Source organism: Chiloscyllium plagiosum, unplaced genomic scaffold (assembly GCF_037043375.1).
Source record: "Chiloscyllium plagiosum isolate Xiang-an unplaced genomic scaffold, Cpla_swu_hap1 HiC_scaffold_8, whole genome shotgun sequence".
In the NCBI taxonomy this organism is placed as follows: Eukaryota; Metazoa; Chordata; class Chondrichthyes; order Orectolobiformes; family Hemiscylliidae; genus Chiloscyllium; species Chiloscyllium plagiosum.
In genome coordinates this window covers 44,336,819-44,350,262 of record NW_028270146.1, presented here as the reverse complement: position 1 = coordinate 44,350,262, position 13,444 = coordinate 44,336,819, and the positions used below count along the sequence as shown (strand labels likewise).

Below are 13,444 nucleotides of genomic sequence, written 5' to 3'. Positions count from 1 at the left end.
CATGGACTGGTTAAACTGAAGGGTCTGTTTCCATGACTATGACTCTATGTAGATTCTTCAGCAGTGCGAAGATAGTGACATAGTGGTAATGTCACTGGACTAGTAATCCAGAATACCAGCTCTGAGGATATGGATTCAAATCCTACCACGGCAGCTGATAAAATTTGATTTAAAGAAATATCTTGAATTAAAAGGAGTAAAATAATTAAAACTTAATGGTGACCACGTAACCACTGTCAATGACTAAACTAATGCCCTTAGGTAAGAAGGCTGCCATCATAACTTGGTCTACACGTGACCATTTCCACAGCAACATAGTTGATTCTTAACTGTCCCCTGAGCAATTAGGTTTAGGCAATAAATGCTGGTCCTGCCAGTGGCACTCAAATTCCCCAAAAGAACATAAAAGATTCACAGAGCTCTTGTTTGAGGACTTGTGAGCTAAGATTTTTCCAGATCCAAGCTGAGAAAAGTATGAAATATCAGAGACTTGTGGAGAGATGGCATAATGGTAAACATAATGTTGAAATTTGCATAAATGTAATACAAGCTAACTATAAGGTAACAGGTTTGGGAAAGATATACAAGCATAGGACTCTGAAGACCTTAATACTTATTTTACAATAACTCCTCCCATTCTGATGTCAAACACAGCACAAATGGTAATAGCTGTTTCTATACTAGCTCCCTCAAATTCAACTAATTATGCCTGATCAAATCCTATTATACTTACTGCTCTCATAAACCATCATGTTATTAAACAACAGTGCCTTTCTCAAGACACTCTACAGTGGTGTATCCTCCACCACTAACCACTAGATTAGCCAAAGTAGAAACAAGGGAGCATTGTAAACAGCTAACTACCTAAAACAACCCTTAGCATATACTGTTATGTATATAAATGATTTGGATGGGAACATGGAAGGCATCACGAGTAAGTTTGCAAGAAACACCAAAATTGGTGGCATAGTAGACAGTAAAGAAGGTTTTCTAAGCTTACAAAGAGATCGTGATCAAATGGATAAAGGAGCTGAAAAATAGCAGATAGAGTTCAATCTGGATAAATGCAAAATATTGCATTTTGGTCTAACAAACAAGGGTGGGGCTTATACAACGAATGGTAGGGTCTTGGGCAGTGTTGTAGAAGAGGATCCTTGTATTTGTCGTCAATCTGGAAAATATAACACCTAACATCATTGTGGGCATATCTACACAACATAGATTGCAGTGGCTCATCTGAAGGGCAATTCAGGATGGACAACAAATACCGACCTAACCAGTGCTACCCACATCTCTCAAACAGAAAAAAAGTGTCATATGTACAGCAGCTGAAAAATGAATAATCATCATAACTTCTCATCCGAAAGGTGGCACTGCAGACAGTGCTGTTCAGCGCTCCCTCACTAATATACTGCAGAATCAGCATTAACATACATATAATTAACATTACATTCAATTACTGGTGGTGAGGGAACAGCACTCTCGCGAAACCAAACGGATATCTGGAAATAAAGAAAGACAAATACTAAATACGATTTCTCTACCGCGCCCCACTTAAAACAAAAGCTACCACCATCATTTCGGAATCACGCCTTCAACTTTGCCTTTAGTAGCTTCAAACCACATTTCCGCCACAGCATCCTGGCGGCGCGGTACACGTCATGTACTGTACAGTGCGTGACGACGTCATCGCGCAGGGGTGAGCGAGCAGTTCACGCAAGCGTCCTGAGTAACATCCGGGCTTGGATAGGATGAATCCTAAATTACAACATGGCGACCGAGGGAGGAGGGAAGGAGATGAACGAAATCAAAACTCAGTTTACTACCAGGGAAGGTGTTTATAAAGTGTTAACACACTCCGAATACAGCCGGCCGAACAGGGTGCCTTTTAATTCTCAAGGATCCAACCCAGTCAAGGTGTCATTCGTGAATGTGAACGACCAGTCTGGCAATGGGGACAGAATCTGCTTTAATGTGGGCCGGGAGTTGTACTTTTACATTTACAAAGGCGTAAGGAAGGTAAACATCAGGTTGTTTTACCTTTTTTTGGGGGGTGGGGGCAGATGGTAATGATAAGAAAAGCAAACAGAGAGCCGAGGCCTTTTAAAATAATGCAATTAGCACATAGGTCTGCTGCATCTGGTTGCCGATCAGTTGTTATTGCGGGTTTTGAGGGTGGGAGCTTACCCCTTTGGCTCGCTTGTCACCTCTATCCCAGCGTTCAAGCAATTATGCAAGTCGCGTTCAGTTTGCAAGCACGTTAGGATAAGTACAATAGATTTGTAAACGAGGGTTTACAAGTGATTGGAATCTCTAGAGTGAAGATAGTTCATTTTGCTTATTTACTTTTACGAATATTTAATTTCGTTAAGCATCAAAGCATAAATACAACCGTAAAAACTAATCGTGTAATTTAGTTTAATGTTTTCGAATATTTAGAAAGATTGCAGTTGTATTCTTAAAATATTGGGAATAAGTTTAAAAACGTCCTGTGATTTCTTAAAGTATTTCAAATTATTATCTAAAGAAAATATTATCACAGATTTAAAACTTTTTAAGATGCAATTCATGTGGAGATTTTTTGTGGGTGAGTGTCAGGAAGGTGAATAGATGTGATTGACAAGTCTATCTGTCATAATGCTTGATCCTTTTTCGAAGGGTATCAGTACGATTTGTCTGATTTTCCAAAAATGGTTTGATCTCATGAGTCTTGGATCTTTATAGGTATTGCAGTTATTTGCTTGATGCATAGTGTTGTGTAACATCAGTGATGTACCATGTACTTTTGCTAATTTACAGAGTTCAAATGTTTTAGTCCAAGGTCCATCTGCAGCTGTTTGTTTTTCGATTAACAATATGTATACACTGAATATATTAATATATGAAGAGAGTGAAATGAAGAACCAATTAGCCACTTCTTTACTTGAACATCTTTTGTTTTAAAGTAAGATTAACTAATGTAAAGAAATGGGCAAGGGGAACAGTAGTAATAAGAAGCACAGGGAAATTGGAAAGTGGGGAATAATGGGTATGAAGAGCATTTCTTGAGGTAACAATATTTGAACCAAGAGTTTGAAATTGTATTAATGTTTTTCCAATGCATGTTGGAGAAAGCAATCCTGAAAAAAAGTACATTACCTGAGTGATTTAATGTTAGGAAAAAAAGGATCAGAAAGACTGAAACACTTCATAGTATAGAGTGAACATAACATCCTTACAGGAGGGTAGGTCACTTACTTATATCCATAAAATTCAGATGCAGACTTACAGAGCTGAGGCTTAAGAATTGCACCCATACCTCCCCTCCACTTCATATTTCCACCAGACGACAGTGGAGTTGAGTCAGCTTGAACTAGAAGGAAGCTCCACTTCAGATTCCTCCATAGCTAAGTTTCAAGGCTTGGACTTAGAATGGTGATAAGATTCTTTGGATGTCAGGGCACCTAGTTAATTAAATGAAAGCTGCTAAAAGATGGGCAAAAATAATCTTGGATAACAGATTTCCTCCCATGTTGTTTGAAAGCATTAAATCTGCCTGCTTATCAAAAGCTACTGAGCAAGATTTTTAAATTTAAAATCCATTCTGTAAGATTGCTAGTGAATCACAAAATCAATTCTGATTACAAAGCAAAATGACTGGTGCAGAACAACTGAGTCAGAACTTCTCAGAACTTGGACACTTATCTAAGTTAACATTTCAATAAAATACTGAGGGAGAAGTGCTAACTTTAGGATGAAACATTAATACAGGGCCAGTTATTTTACTGGATTTTAGTTTTCAATGGTTCTACTCAGGATAATAATAGAAATTCTTCAGATGTCTGACAGACGTCCCTCCCTCAGGCAGCACCATCACAAACAGAGTAATTAGCATTCATCATATTGCAGTTTGTGGGAGCTCTTCAAAGTAGCTTTTTGATTGTGAAGAGCTTTAGGATTTCTGAGAAACCACCAGGAGTAAACAGCTTGTTTGATTGACACCCTGTCTACCACCTTCAACATTCACCTTTTTGCACCATGGGTGCACTGTGGCAGGTGTGTTTACCATCTGGAAGAGGCAGCAACTTGCCAAGCCAGCTTTGGCAGCACTTCTCTGCGTTCTGCAGTATGGAAGAATAAGTGTAGCAAATGAATGGGAACATCACCACCTGCAAGTTTCCCTACAATTGCATGCCATCATGACTTTGAACTATATTGCTCTTCTTTCACTGTTGTCAAGATCATGAACTGCTTGACAAACGGCATGAGTGTACCTATATTAGCGGTTCAACGACTTGTTATCATCTTCTTGATGGCAGTTAAGGATGCACAAATATTACTGACATTGTGAATGAAAGAAAATATTGTAGAATTTAGAATGCAGTAGATATTTATCATGGAGCTAAGTTTCTCTGTGTTCACCTAAAATTGCCAAGTATTTATCAGGTACTTGCTTATCTGGTACATATTTACTGTAGAAGTTTTTTTGCTGTATCAACAAACTTCTGTCAAAGGTATTTTAATGTAACTAAAATATCTGTTTTTGAAAGATATTTTTTCCAAAACTTGTGACATATTCTTTTGTTATGAATTTGGGTGGATTACATTCAAGGTATGTTGGAAAAGAATTGCAGTTTGCAAAATTAGTTTAGAATTTAAACAGCTCTGGATACTTTTCTTATAGATTAGATTACTTTACAGTGTGGAAACAGGCCCTTCGGCCCAACAAGTCCACACCGACCCGCCGAAGCGCAACCCACCCAGACCCATTCCCTTACATTTACCCTTGCACCTAACACTACAGGCAATTTAGCATGGCCAATTCACCTGACCTGCACATTTTTGGACTGTGGGAGGAAACCGGAGCACCCGGAGGAAACCCACGCAGACAAAGGGAGAATGTGCAAACTCCAGACAGTCAGTCGCCTGAGGCGGGAATTGAACCCGGGTCTCTGGCGCTGTGAGGCAGCAGTGCTAACCACTGTGCCACCGTGCCGCCCACCACATGAAAAACATTCTTGTGATTTCCTTCTTTTCAAGTCACTTGGAGGACTGGGACAATTTTATTATAAGTTCTTATACATAGAACATAGAACAGTACAACTCAGAACAGGCCCTCAGCCCACGATGTTGTGCCGACCATTGATCCTCATGTATGCACCCTCAAATTTCTGTGACCATATGCATGTCCAGCAGTCTCTTAAATGTCTCCAATGACCTTATTTCCACAACTGCTGCTGGCAACGCATTCCATGCTCTCTCAACTCTCTGTGTAAAGAACCCGCCTCTGACATCCCCTCTATACTTTCCTCCAACCAGCTTAAAAACTATGACCCCTCATGTTAGCCATTTCTGCCCTGGGAAATAGTCTCTGGCTATCGACTCTATCTATGCCTCTCATTATCTTGTATACCTCAATTAGGTCCCCTCTCCTCCTCCTCCTTTTCTCCAATGAAAAAAGTTCGAGCTCAGTCAACATCTCTTCATAAGATAAGCCCTCCAGTCCAGGCAGCATCCTGGTAAACCTTCTCTGAACCCTCTCCAAAGCATCCACATCTTTCCTATAATAGGGCGACCAGAACTGGATGCAGTATTCCAAGTGTGGTCTAACCAAAGTTTTATAGAGCTGCAACAAGATCTCACGACTCTTAAACTCAATCCCCCTGTTAATGAAAGCCAAAACACCATATGCTTTCTTAACAATCCTGTCCACTTGGGTGGCCATTTTAAGGGATCTATGTACCTGCACACCAAGATCCCTCTGTTCCTCCACACTGCCAAGAATCCTATCCTTAATCCTGTACTCAGCTTTCAAATTCGACCTTCCAAAATGCATCACCTCGCATTTATCCAGGTTGAACTCCATCTGCCACCTCTCAGCCCATCTCTGCATCCTGTCAATGTCCCGCTGCAGCCTACAACAGCCCTCTATACTGTCAACGACACCTCCAACCTTTGTGTCGTCTGCAAACTTGCTGACCCATCCTTCAATCCCCTCATCCAAGTCACTAATAAAAATGACAAAACAGTCAAGGCCCAAGGACAGAGCCCTGTGGAACACCACTCACCACTGACTTGCAGACAGAATATTTTGCTTCTACTACCACTCGCTGCCTTCTGTTGGCCAGCCAATTCTGTATCCAGACAGCTAAGTTCCCCTGTATCCCATTCCTCCTGACCTTCTGAATGAGCCTACCATGGGGAACCTTATCAAATCTGAAAATGTGTTGCTGGAAAAGCGCAGCAGGTCAGGCAGCATCCAAGGAACAGGAGAATCGACGTTTCGGGCATAAGCCCTTCTTCAGGAATGAGGAAAGTGTGTCCAGCAGGCTAAGATAAAAGGTAGGGAGGAGGGACTTGGGGTAAGGGCGTTGGAAATGCAATAGATGGAAGGAGGTCAAGGTGAGGGTGATAGGCCGGAGTGGGGTGAGGGCGGAGAGGTCAGGAAGAAGATTGCAGGTTAGGAAGGCGGTGCTGAGTTCGAGGGATTTGACTGAGACAAGGTGGGGGGAGGGCAAATGAGGAAACTGGAGAAATCTGCGTTCATCCCTTGTGGTTGGAGGGTTCCTGGGCGGAAGATGAGGCGCTTTTCCTCCAACCGTCGTGTTGCTATAGTCTGGCGATGGAGGAGTCCAAGGACCTGCATGTCCTTGATGGAGTGGGAGGGGGAGTTGAAGTGTTGAGCCACGGGGTGGTTGGATTGGTTGGTCCGGGTGTCCCAGAGGTGTTCTCTGAAACGTTCCGCAAGTAGGTGGCCTGTCTCCCCAATATAGAGGAGGCCACATCGGGTGCAGCGGATGCAATAAATGATGTGTGTGGAGGTGCAGGTGAATTTGTGGCGGATATGGAAGGATCCCTTGGGGCCTTGAGGGAAGTAAGGGGGGAGGTGTGGGCGCAAGTTTTGCATTTCTTGTGGTTGCAGGGGAAGGTGCCAGGAGTGGAGGTTGGGTTGGTGGGGGGTGTGGACCTGACGAGGGAGTCACGGAGGGAGTGGTCTTTTCGGAATGCTGATAGGGGAGGGGAGGGGAATATATCCCTGGTGGTGGGGTCCGTTTGGAGATGGCGGAAATGACGGCGGATGATACGCTGTATATGGAGGTTGGTGGGGTGGTAGGTGAGGGCCAGTGGGGTTCTGTCCTGGTGGCGGTTGGAGGGGCGGGGCTCAAGGGAGGAGGAGCAGGAAGTGGAGGAGATGCGGTGGAGGGCATCGTCGACCACGTTTGGGGGGAAATTGCGGTCTTTGAAGAAGGAGGCCATCTGGGTGGTATGGTATTGGAACTGGTCCTCCTGGGAGCAGATGCGGCGGAGACGATGGAATTGGGAATATGGGATGGCGTTTTTACAGGGGGCAGGGTGGGAGGAGGTGTAGTCTAGGTAGCTGTGGGAGTCTAAGTCAGTTTATAGTAAATGTCCGTGTTGATTTGGTCACCCGAGATAGAAATGGAAAGGTCTAGGAAGGGGAGGGAGGGGTCTGAGACGGTCCAGGTGAATTTGAGGTCGGGAAACCTTATCAATGCCTTGCTACAGTCCATATACACCACATCCACAGCTCGACCCTCATCAAAGTTTCTAGTCACCTCCTCAAAGAACTCGATAAAGAGTGTGAGCCTGGATGCAGAGAGACCTGGAAATGCCTTGCCACCTTATTGCAAAATTGAACAATACGGTATATCTCAATGTGACTCTTCAATTGTGTTCCTTAACACAAGTTTTAAAAAAAGTCTGGCGCTTAAGGACAAGAAAGTTTTCTGTTATTGCAACTCGTTGCATTGTTTGAATTAATTTCTGCTTTTGCCCATAATTTTGTGGATTTGAACCCTCTGAGATCATGCAAAAGCAGTCGTGGAAAGCCCATGAATTGTGTTTGGTAAGATGGAGGGCTTGGATCAGCTGTATTTGTTGGATTATCTGTTTTTGAGTATCTTTAGTATCATACGTAAACAAGAGTAGTTGCAATTGTTTGGTGTCTTGCTAAATTTGCTTATGTACTACTTTTGGTCTCTTGAGAATTGGCATTTATACGGCACCTTTCATGACCATTGAATCATTTTACAATCAATGAAGTATTTTTGATGTGTAATCACAGTGTAATATAGAAAATGTTGTAACAATATCCCAGAAACAGCAATGTGATAATGACCACACAATCTAGCAGGAAGGGAGTTGAGCAGGAATTTTATGGAGCTTGCAAGAATGAGAAAAGTGATACATGATTTGAATTAGATAGGAGCTGGAATGCCAATTTCATAACTGTGGGTTGAGATGCAGGGACGAAGTCAGCATTGTAATTGTGGCATATCGGACCTCAAGTTGACCTGTAGTCAAGTCTCAATTATCATATATTACTCTGATGTGAATACTATTGTGTTAAAATGTAATTATGTTCTACCCTCAGGATAAAGTCAATGCCACATGAGAATCTTGTAGTACCCGATTCATGTTTGTTTTAAAAGTGGCACGCAATATTCGGCTCTCTCACATCAGCAGCTTTCGTTGTTGAACTCTAGGGGTACAAGGGGAGAGGAGCAGGAAAATGGTAGCTTTCATGTGGGAATGGGGCTGGCAGGGTTTAATCAGTGGTGAGGGGGGGATTTGCATGGAATGTACTTTGGAGTCATGACACAGTGGAAGAGGAATTGAATAAAGGATAGAAGGTGGTTTAGTGGACTGCAACAATGGCAATCTGGATATGTTTGGGTCTGGTCAGAACTGTTAGTTCAGGTTTTTTTTTTAAAAAAAAGTGACCTAAAAGGCAGTGGTTGTACTGACCATCTCTGGTTGTTGGCTGGCAAACACCTGACAGGGCTTTGAGCTTATTAATTACATTTCAGTTATCCTATTGAGGGAGATCTCAGACAATCTTCTCCACAATGCACAGAAGAAAGACCCAGCTGAGATTTCTGCTTCAACCATGTCTCACAGAATTGCGCACAACATTGGACACAAAAATGAACTTTAATAGTGATCGCATATACTCATTGTAGAGACATTTCTTTATAGTTAAAGAAACTAATTCTCCTGTAACATCAAAGTATAAAAACTATGAGGTGTACCAGTATGAGGTGTACCAGTATGTTTAACACTGACTGAGCTGATCAATGATGATGCAAACATGAATAAAGTGAAGCCAATATAATTGAAATATTTACAAGCATAAAACTAAATTTGAAAAATGTTCTTGCCACCTTTGTGTTTCTAAGTCTTGTGTTAATGGTATTGGAGTTAGGCAGGAAAATTGTGACCGTAATGAGGAGCATTCCTTTTCGTTCATGAGGCTCTTAAAGCCTGCCTGTACCTGCTGTATTGTCAGCTGATACTGGGATTGGCAACTACAAAAGTATTCCTGCTGCATTACAAAGGATTTATCATGCATGTCACCAGTACTTTACATTTTAATTGTAATCCTGTGGGAACCACTAAAAAGGGCAGAAGTGACATCAAACAAATGATATCCCATGGTTAAAATTCCACTTTCTGTTTGAGATGCTGATTTGTGGAATAAATAAAGCCACGACATTGGGAATAACTCCCATGTTTATGTCCAACTGAAGGGACAGTTAACACCTCATTTTAATGTCTCATCACATGTTAGCATGCTCACAATGCCTCATTTCCTCAGTACATCAATCAGTGATGTTTGTGCTTTCTGATATTTGGGCATAAGTCCTGGTGTGGAAGCTTGTGATATTTACTGCTGAACCCTGACTGATGTGCATTTCAGTTGCATAATGTAAATGAATTACAAGAACACCTCAGAGTTTCCCAAAGTTCTAATGAAATAAGTGTGACTTTTTCCATCATTCACTTGCATTGCAGCCTTTGGATGGTGTTAAAGAGGTGAGAGTGACAGCCCTTGACATCAGGCCACACTTGACTAAGTGTGGCATCAAGGAACCCTAACAAAATTGGAATCAAAGGGAATTGGGGAAAAGCTCCTCTGGTTGGAGTCATTGCTGGCATGTAGAAAGATGGTAGTAGTTTTTGCAGGTCAGTCATCTCCGCTCCAGTACATCTTTTGTAGGAATTCCACAGGGTGGTGTCCAAGGCCCAACCATCTTCAACTGATTCATCAATGATCTCCCGTCCATCATGAGGTCAGAAGTGGGAATGTTTGCCAAAGATTGCACACTGTAAAGGGGCATTTGCGACAACTTGGATATTGAAGCAGCCTATGTTCAAATGCAACAAAACCTGGATAATATCCAGGCTTGGGCTGACATGTGGCAAGCAACATTCATGCCACACAAGTGCCAGTGAATCTAACCACCACCTCTTGACTTTCAGTGGAGTGACCATCACTGAATCCCCGAGTATCAACATCTTGGGGGTTACCATTGACCAAAAACCCAACTGGACTCTCCATATAAATACAAGGGCTATGAGAGCAGGCCAGAGACTAGGAATACTGCAGCAAGTAACTTACATCCTGATTCCCTAAAACCTGTGCAACATCTGCAAGGCACAAGTCAGGAATGTGATGGAATATTCTCCGCTTATCTGAATGAGTGCAGCTCCAACAACACCCGAAGCTTGACACCATCCAGGACAAAGCAGCCTGTTTGATTAGCACCACATCCACAAGCATCCATTCCCTTCACCTCAGTAGCAGCAGTGTGTACCATCTACAAGATGCTCTTGTTAGAAATTCACCGAAGATCCTTAAACTTCACCTTTCAAATCCACGAACACTTCCACTTAGAAAAGGCAGCAGATACATGGGAACCCCACCACATTTCCCATTCCCCTCCAAGCCACTCACCATTGACTTGAAAATATATTGCTGTTTCTTCACTGCTGTTGGATCGAAATGCTCCTAAGGGCATTGTGGGTGTACCTACCAGTAGCAGTTTAAAAAGGCAGCTCAGCACCACCACCTCAAGAGCAGCTCGGGTTGAGCAATAAACCTGACCCAACCATGAAATCTATATTCCTCAAAATTTTAAAAAGTCTTATGACTGCCAATGTGTTGTCGGACTAGTCAGATTTATGTGCTTTTTCAGTTAATCAATTATACATCAAAGTCATTATCGACTAGAAATTCTGCCTTTGTATTCCCTCACCATCTCTGTCATGCAGAATCAAGACTATAGTAATCTTGGGCAGCCTATTTGACACCGAAGTATCACTGCTTACTTCAGGTCTGAAATATTGCTATCTTATTCACTGAAACTTTAATACGTGCCTTTGTCAAAGATGTTCCATATACTATGTCCCTCACTAAGTACTGCACACACATTAATTGCATCCTTCTTATTAATTCCCAGAGTATTTAATGCAAAATCATTGACCTTGTCTGCATTCCCTCTATGATCTTGCCCCATATATCTTCAAATTCCTCCTTCCCTTTACTCTTCACTCCTCCATTGATGGTTCAAGACCAATGATTGCTTCAGGCCTGTTCCCTGGCATTACCTCCTTAAATTTCTCCAGGCTATATTAGTTAATCTTCCAGAAGACTTCTTAGGAGGTGATTGTGACCTTGTCGTCTCTGGATAAGCTGAGAATAGTGTGAAGAAAACCCTGTGTGCTAGCATATTTGTTCATATTAATGATGAAAAATATTTGGAAAAATATATAATACACAGGGACTGAACAAAGTGATTTCTGTACTGGATCTTTCAGTCTTTAAAAAATGTTTGATTTGACTTCTTATTGTCACATACCGAGATACAGTGAAAAGTTTTGTTTTGTCTACAGTACAGGCAGATCACACCATACAAATGCATAAGGGTTTGAACTGTGGATGGTATCCTGATCAGGTGACTAAGAATTTCTGGTCCGTATAAAAGGCTTTTAATATTTTCTGTCTCCAGAAATGAATTGAATAATCAAACCTAGAGAGGTATTTTCTTGGATTAATTATAGAGTCATTGTGCAAAGGCGGTTATTTGGTGCACTGAAACTGTGGCATTTGTGTCACACTCATTGATGACCCCCTCCCCATCCCGTCTTTCTCTCTCCCTCTCTCGTGCGTGCGCTCTCCCGCTCTGTGGTGCACACTCTCGTGTGCTTTTTTGCACGTTGTCTTGCCCTCATTCCCACCTGCGCCCCCTCGCACCCACACCCCCCTCATGCCCGAGAGAGCATGCATAAAAAAGAGAATGGGTGGGAGTGGAGTGGAGTGGAGTGGAGTGGAGTGGAGTGGAGTGGAGTGGAGTGGAGTGGAGTGGAGTGGGTGTTGGTGGTGAGGAGTCATCAATGAGTGTGACACGAATGCCAAGGTTTCAGTGCACCAAATAACTGCCTGTGCACAATGACTGCCTGTACACAATGTGTAGAATGGATGTTCTAGCTTATTAGGCAAAGTCTGGATGTTATCCTGGTCTTGTATATGGTCATGAACTGCTTCAGTATCCAGGAGTCACAAATGATGCTAAGTAGTATAGTGATTTGCAAACATTCCTGCTTCTGACCTTCTGATGAAATGAAGAAAGAAGGTTGAAGCAGCTGAAGATGGTTGGATCAAGTTCACTACCGAGGATAGGTGGGATATTGTGGTACAGTGGTAGCCTCCTTACCTCTGGGCAATGAGGCCCATGTTCAAGTCCCATCTGCTCCAGAGATGACTAACCTCTCTGAACAGGTTGATTAGAAAATACTCACCCTGAGGAACTCCAGTTGGATGTCCTGGTACTAAGATGATAGCCATCATTTTTTGCGCTAAGTGTGACTTCAACCTTGTTGGGTAAACGCTGGTGTTATAACTGTATTGGAACAGCTTGACTAGGTGCATGGTTGGTCTGGAGCATGTCTTCAGTATTGTTGCCAGAATTTTATCCGGGCTCGTGAGATTTGCAGTATTAAGCAGCATTGGTTGTTTCTTGATAACGCGATAAAGTGAATTTGATTGCTGAAGACTGTGATTCTGTGGTCTTCAGGTGGTGGTGAGATGATTCATCTACTTGGCAATTCTGGCTGATGATGGTTGCCAACAGTTCAGCCTTGTTTCTTGCATTGATACTCTGGGTTCCCTCATTATTAAGGAGGGGAAAATTGTGGACCTTCCTTCTCGTTATTTTTTTAAATGTCCAACATTATTCAAGACTAGATGTGACAGACTTCAATTTGAACTTTGGTTGTAGGATCACTTGGCTCTGGATGCTGCATCTACTGCTTGATATGTAGACCCCCATGCTGTGGCCTTATTTTTTAAATATGTTGTTTCTGGCATGTGCATCTGCATTCTTCTTGGAACCAGTGTGTGGGTGTGAATAAATATGTAAATTAGCTGTGGTGCATTTAAAAATGGATGGCAGGATTTTAAAACCCAGATTAACAGTTCATTGGAGTTATAAATTTAAATTGGAAGTGTTGGGATACCAGGAACTAATATAGGTCAACAAAAACAGGCATGGTATGTAATTGGAACCTTCTGCAGCATAAAGTATATGCAACAGAGTTTTGATAAAGTAAAGTTCATGGAAGACGAAGGGTGTGTGATGTCTGAAGGATTAGGAGATTATTT

At 42.2% G+C, this 13,444-nt stretch overlaps 1 protein-coding gene across 1 annotated transcript in view; it reads left to right on the top strand.

Moving 5' to 3' along the window:
* The first annotated feature begins 1,747 nt into the window (after positions 1-1,747).
* Positions 1,748-13,444, top strand: part of wdr20a (WD repeat domain 20a) — a 75,799-nt gene continuing 64,102 nt past the window's right edge. Inside the window, exon 1 of the mRNA XM_043697375.2 lies at positions 1,748-2,019. Within this exon, the coding sequence (XP_043553310.1) occupies positions 1,771-2,019 (249 nt within the window). The 5' untranslated portion in view covers positions 1,748-1,770. The remainder of the gene's footprint in view (positions 2,020-13,444) is intronic.